General features: G+C 54.4%; 1 protein-coding gene across 14 annotated transcripts in view; it reads left to right on the top strand.

The window, feature by feature from the left end:
• Positions 1–8: 8 nt before the first annotated feature.
• Positions 9–6,737, top strand: part of LOC309625955 (uncharacterized protein) — a 180,246-nt gene continuing 173,517 nt past the window's right edge. For 13 of the 14 annotated variants that reach the window (XR_014242809.1, XR_014242810.1, XR_014242811.1 and 10 more), the window contains exons 1-4: positions 9–225; positions 1,570–1,703; positions 2,999–3,185; positions 3,433–3,623. Coding sequence is in view for 1 of the 14 variants with exons in the window: in XM_082386127.1 (XP_082242253.1) it covers positions 3,077–3,185; positions 3,433–3,623 (300 nt within the window). In the remaining 13 variants the exon portion in view is untranslated. The remainder of the gene's footprint in view (positions 226–1,569; positions 1,704–2,998; positions 3,186–3,432; positions 3,624–6,737) is intronic. The other variant, XR_014242821.1, reaches the window with a different exon arrangement.

Below are 6,737 nucleotides of genomic sequence, written 5' to 3'. Positions count from 1 at the left end.
GCGCACGCGCCGGGTGGGCTTTGCGGTCCAGGAGGGAGGAGGCCCAGCACCCCGTCTCCTAGCAGCACGCCGGCGGCGCACAGCGTCCGGAGCGGAGAAATGCCGGACTGCTGGGCGGGGACCCAGAGGTTCCCAGGGTCTTCTGGGCCGGGCCATCCCCAGGGCAGCGGGGAGAGGACAGGGTCTGAGGCCTTGTGTTCACCGCTCTGAGCACCTGGGACGAGGGTAGGCTCCCGAGACTCCCACTCCCATGTCAGGGGGCACCAGGATACGGGAGGGAAGACCTGCTTCATCCTCTGCAAATTGATGTGCTTGGGCGGGACCCCGAGGGTTCCACGATTTCATAGAAGAGTGTGTTGGCCTTGGTTCTCTGTTGGTAACCCGCTGTGCTGAGTCCTGTAAATGTTTTCTACCTCCTGGGGCCCTTGGGAGCAGAGGACAGCCTGGGGACCTGGGTAATGCACAACGTGGTAGAGCCCTGGACCGCTCCTCCGGGGGCCAGGGAACAGACCCTCCCTGCAGGAGCCTCCAGTCCTGAGGTGGAAGGGGGCGGAGTCATTGCCTGGGGTGAGGCCTCCTGTCCTCATGGACGTCCCAGGACAGTGGAGGGAAACTGGGAGACATTGAGGATCCAAGGTCCCTCCGATCCCCCCTGGATCCCGCAGGTCCTTCTTCTTTGCCCCCTGGGGCCTGGGAGCCCCACAAAGGTGGGGCTTGCCTTGATGACCCCAAACAAAGGTCTGTTTTAATTTCTGCTTTCCTGTCTGGCGCTGCAGTGCTGCCGGTGACCACCAAGGGGCAGTTGTGCCCACTGTGGTTAACGGAACAACTGGCGCAGGGAAGGACACCAGGGATCTCGTAAGCCTGTGTACCAGGGGACAGAGGGACACACAGGCCGAGATGAGGCACTTGGGGGCCTGATTCTAAATGTGAGAGGTCCTTGGAAAGTTTCATGCCAGAGAAGGGGAGTATCTGAATTTCATTTTAACCCCTCCGTGGGAGAGACTAGGGCATAAGGCCAAAAGGGGGGGAAGATTGCGGACCAGAACCCACGCCAGTTTTGAGTTGTATTCCAGCTACGTCCCACCCCTTTCTGTAATCATCCATCTCTGAGTTTGTGCATTAGCCTCGTGTGATATCACGCCTGGGGTATCATTGGTCTTATCTCTTATAGGCCTGATGACATCCGGAAGCAGATGCTAGAATAATCCCCACTGGAAGGCCCAGTGTGTGTGTGTGTGTGTGTGTGTGTGTGTGTGTGTGTGTGTGTGTGTGTGTGTGTGTGTGTGTGTGTGTGTGTGTGTGTGTGTGTGTGTGTGTTGGGGGTTACAGGCCCAGGGGCTTTGTACTTGAGTGGCCAGGGTCCCAAGGAGTCTGGGCTCCTCCCTTCCTCTACCTCCACCAGTGAGCCCCCTCCTTGGTCAGTTGCAAAATTACTTTTCATATATTTGGGGGAATATCTGAGAAGATTCTTTATAGATATCTTTGGCTTCTTGTTCTGGCTGTAGTTTTGCATTTTCCTACTGTTTACCTACATTATTTGAACTGTCCCCCTTCTATCCACCCCAGCATGAAAACAAGTCAGCCCTGAACCTGGAGAACCTGGTGCCTGCCCACCGGAGCAGAGCTCCTGTGACCCACCTCCCCTCCACCTGCTGAAACGTCACTGGCACCCAGCAGGTCCCCGGCCTGCCGGTGAAAAGGTAGGTGCTTCTCCCCTCTACAGCACAGCTGTGTGTCTTGGAAATGTCGCTTCACCTCTCTGTTCCTGGGTTTGCTTATGTGATGGCTGGGGTATGACAAGGACCAAACTCATAGGGTTACTGCCAGGACTCAGTGGGACAAGCTACGGGAAATGCCGAGTCCCTGCCTGGCCTGTGGGAAGGACGTGGTGGTTCTTATTTATGATTTTCCTCTCCTCCATGAGGAAGGTTTCTGCTTCAAGCCTCACTTATCCTGTGACCGTGGGCCAGGCTCTCTCCCATTTCTGTCTGTTGGGCGGGGTCCCCTGTCCTGGGTGTAGCCAGAGCAGGGATCCCTGGCGGCTGGCTGGGGGGCCCCAGGTACACTCAGACATCCGAGAAGGTTCATTCTGTCAACAGTACATAAAGTGCCTACTGTGCACAGGCCCTTTTCTAAGCACTTAGCAGAGTTCAGTGAACAGAGTGGACAAAAATCCCTGCCCCCCTGGGCTTGCATTCTGGTCCGGGGTCCACCAGTCCCACTGGACATCAAGGCAGGTAGTGGACACGTGTGACGCCCTCCTGGCCTCCTCTGGATAGGAGTTCCTCTGCCCTCATTGTCAGAAGGAGGACGGACCCCGGGAACAACTAAAGAAGTGAGTGGGCATCAAGGAGAGGACTCCTGTCTCCACACGGGGTGACATTTGGGGGCTGAGGTTGGGGGTTCAGGCAGAACCCTGGATCCCTCACATCTTGTGATTCCCGCTAGAGGGCTGAGGGCTGAGGGCTTTTCCTGCAGGAAGAAAGGAGTCAGAGAACTGTGGCTGGGGTCCCGGGTCCCCAGGGAGCAGAGGGGAGGCTGGGGGCTCAGAGCCAGTCCCCAGAGAAGATGCATGCACCCACAGCCCAGCCGTGCCTGCCCCTTCCCCGATCTGAGGGCTTAGGACAGAGGTGTGCCGGGTATCTTGATCACACATCGGCCTTGCCGCCCATCCTCCGAGCCCAGCTGCACATGGAGCACCTACTGTGGGCAATGACCAGAGCAGCGCAGCCCTCCCTGCCCCCCGGGGGTGGATGTTTCAGCGGGGAGGGGACAGACAGAGGGCTGTGCCTGGCTTCCCTGAGGGAGGGGGCGGGTGGTCAGAGTCTCCTGCACGGACACTCTTTGTAGCCCCTGCCTGGCAGCCAAGTGGGGGCGGGCTGCGGTGGGGCTGGCCTCTGGGTGGGCAGGGGCTGACACCGGGGCCCACAGGGGCGCCTGTGGAAAGGAAGGAAAGACCAGACCTCTGACTCTGCTGCCCACCCTCTACCTGCAGTACCACCTGCTCCTTCCCGGGCACCTGACTGGACCAGTTTCCGGAAGAGTTTTGTCAACCCTCGGCCTAAAGCAGTTTATGGCTTACGTGCAGCTCAGCATGCTGGGCTCAGACCTGGAGCCCCAGGCCTACCTTCTTCTGACCCAGCCGGGGGACCAGGAGCCCAGGAGGCAGAGCCGAGCCCAGGGTGAGGAGGCCAGGGGTGGGCGCACATGAGCATAGGAGGAGGGGTCCCTACGGGCCACTCAGGGCGGAGCCCCCAGGGGCCGCTGTCCGACCAGGAGCAAAGACTGGCCTGGGACCCCCCCTCAGCCTGGGAAGACTTCCTCCTGTGGGCTCCTGGGCTCTGACTCCTCTGGAAAGCACCGGGATGTGTGGTCTTTGGAAGGTGCATGGGAGCGCAGTCACGCCGGTGACCTTTTCTCCTCTTGCAGCTCCACTGCCCTCCCGTGGTGAGGCTGGCTCCCGCGCCAGCTGCTGTACCATCTCAAGACCTCGATCCAGCTGCATCACTGCAGTGCCAGGGCCAGCTCCAGAGAGGCCCAGCAAAAACAAGGCAAACGTCACTGGTAGAAAGACAACTGAACCTGGGAAAGCATTCCTCGGAACCCAAAGCCAGAGGAAAGTAAGCATCCCTGTGGTACCAAAAACTCTCAAAAGTCAATGTTTTAAAAAAGGTACAGAGAACAAACACATGCAGTTCAAATGAGAAGAGATGCACATGGCCATAAGCAGCAGAGATGCTCGCCTCCCTGCTCTGGACGCACACAAATGTCCTCACCGCCAAGGAGCGCTGGGTACCATCACTGGTGGGTGTTTATTTCTGGTGACAGTGTGAGGGAGCAGAGGCCCCATCAGCTGCCCTGGAGGGACGCCCCTCTCCGGAGAAGAGCTTTCAGGACCCGTCAAAGTCCCACAGGTGTATACCTTTACTAGCGGTAATTTATCCAAAAGAAATTCTTGCACAATATTTCAAAGATCCATTGATACGACTATTCATCAGGGCGTACACAGACTCTCCATCGCAGGCCGTGCCCTGGTCCTGGCCCCATCCCCGCCCCCGCCCCTCCTGCATCTTAATGCAGCTTCTGAGCTGAGCACCCAGCCCCGCTGTCCAGGACACCGGAGGGCGCGGCCAGCCTGTTCCCTCTCCCCCGAGGCATCCATCCAGGGCATGTTCTCAGCTGCAACAGCGGGACCCTTGAGCTCCTATGAGCAGAGGAAGCCTTCACAGAGCACGGGGGTGGGTGGGGGCCTCAGGGAAGCTGCTGGAAGGTCAGAGCATCGGGCTGGGGGCTTTGGAGACGGAGCACTGCTCAGACTGCATCTCAGGTTCCACGGGAGTGCGGGCTGCCACCCCGAGCCCGAGCATCAGTCACACGCAGCTCTGCCTGGCGGGGAGGAGCCGGAGAGCCTCACCTGCCTCAAAGTGGGTTGCGGGCAGGAGGGCCCACATGGTCTGAGGCTGTCGGATGAAGCCACAGCCACTTGTGTCTTGTCTGCCCAGACTTGGAGCCCCCCCAAGCAGACAGCGCCGGTCCTCAAGGGGGGAACTCGCTAGGCTCACCCTGGAGGAAGGGGAGGGAAGACCCTGACCGTATGGTGAGCGGGTGAGGGCAGAGAGCAGGGATGCGTGACGGCCGCGTGGCTGGGGCAGTGCCACCTGGTGGTCGAGGCACAGGCTCTGAGGCCAGACAGACCCCGTCACCGGAGAAGGTGTTGCTATTCGAGCCACAGTTTGCTCGTCTGTGAAGTGGGGCCAGCAGTGGCCTTCTAAGGTGATATGGAGACAGGCTCAGTGCGACTGCACTTGGGGGCCCCTGTATGTGCTCAGTGACAAGGACCCGACAAAGGGCCACCTGGAAAGAGTGCCTGTCCCCGTGGGAGGCACATTCTCGGGGGCTGCAGGTGCGCTGTGAACTACTGTAGCTGTCCCTCACATGTGACAAGAGGCGCCAAGGTGCCTGTCCCCTGTGCCCCAAGAACGGGACCCTGGGAAAAAGCAAGGCAGCGATTTGCCCAAGGACATCTCAGCAGTGGTGTCTGGAGCACAGGAGGCCTGGGATGTATCTTGGAAAAGGACAGTGAATGATCGTAAGCTCAGCCAGGTGGTGACTGACTCCTGTTGCTGCTTCCTCAGTGTGATTTCATTGCCTGAGCAGAATAACACATCCCCCGGTACCTGGCAAGCAGCTGTTGATCTGGGAAATGCCTCTTCCTCCATACCTGCTAGGAAAGACCACCAGAATCAGGGCCGGCCAGCAGAACTCATTCATGTCCTGCCTCAGGCTGTATCAGGTCTCCAGCCCGATGTCACGGTTTTTTCCCTTCGTTCTCTTAGAGTGTTGCATTGATTGGTTTTTGCATGTTAACCCATCCTTAGAAGGTCCTACCTCGCTGTGCTTGTAGCACTCCTGAGTATCTGTATGTGGGCCTCTGGATGGAATCTGTACTTTCTACCGTTCCATTTGTCCGTCCTGCACCACGACCGCACTGCCTTGTTCACTGTTGCTGAATTAAAAGTCTGGATATCTAGTATTGTATGTCCTCCAACTTTCTTCTTCAAGATTATTCTGACTATTCTTGGCCCTTTGTATTTCTGTATATATTTTGAAATTAGCTCATCAGTTTCCACAAAGAGATTTCTGCTGAGGCATTTTATAGAGATGGTACTGAATCTATAAGTCAAATTGGGGGAGAACTGACATTTTAACATTGTACCAAGGGAAAAGACACCGTAACCTAAAAAGGAAAAAGTGATAATCTGGGAAGAAATATTTGCAACTTATATCTCAGGCAAAGGGCCTAACTGCCTCTATAAATAAAGAGACCCTAGAAACTGGTAAGAAAGAGAAGAACCGCAATATAAAAATGGGCAAAAGACGTTATCATACACTCCAAAGAAAACAAATATAGCTCTAAACGCATGAAATATGCTCAGGTTCCTATGACAAAATTACTAAATCCAGAAAATTGAAGGTATACTCGGAAGCTGCTGTAGAAATAGAACTTTTATTCATTGTTGATGGGAATGCAAGTTGCCTTCCAACAGAGGCAGTGGAGCTCTATCTATACACAATTACAAATGTTTTTACCCTTTGACTCAACAATCACAGTTCAGGGAATTTACCCCATGGAAACACCTCTACACTTGGCATATGTACACCGTTATTCATTGCAGCCTTCTTCACATGAGCAAAAGATTGGAAATAACCCGATTTCCTCCATTAGTGACCTGGTTGGTCATGTTTTCATATGCTTACTGGCCAGTTGTATATCTTCTGTGGAGAAATGTGTATTCAAGTCCTTCCCTCACTTTAAATTGGATTGCTTTTGTTGTTGAATTATAAGAATTTTTTATTTATTCTGGATACATGACCCTTATATTTTGTGATTTGCAAATATTTTTCTCCCATTCAGTGGGTTGTCTCCAGTCTCTTGAGAATGTCCTTGCATGCAAAAAAGTTTTAAATTTTGATGAAGCTCAATTTATCAGTCTTTTGCTGCTTTTGCCTTTGGTGTCATATATAAGAAACCATTGCCAAATCGATGGTCATGAAGATTTGTCTTTATGTTTTTTTCTGAGAGTACTATTCTTTTATCTCCTAAATTTAGCTTTTTGAGTCACTTTAATTTTTTTGTATGGTGTTAGGTAACACCCCAACTTCACTCTTTTGCATGTGGATATCCAGTTTTCACGGCACCATTTGTTGAAAAGACTGTGTCTCATTTAATGATC

Source organism: Balaenoptera borealis (genome assembly GCF_965194805.1).
Source record: "Balaenoptera borealis genome assembly, chromosome: 3".
NCBI lineage: Eukaryota > Metazoa > Chordata > Mammalia > Artiodactyla > Balaenopteridae > Balaenoptera > Balaenoptera borealis.
Note: the sequence above shows the minus strand (reverse complement) of the source record. Positions and strands in the feature narration are given on the sequence as shown.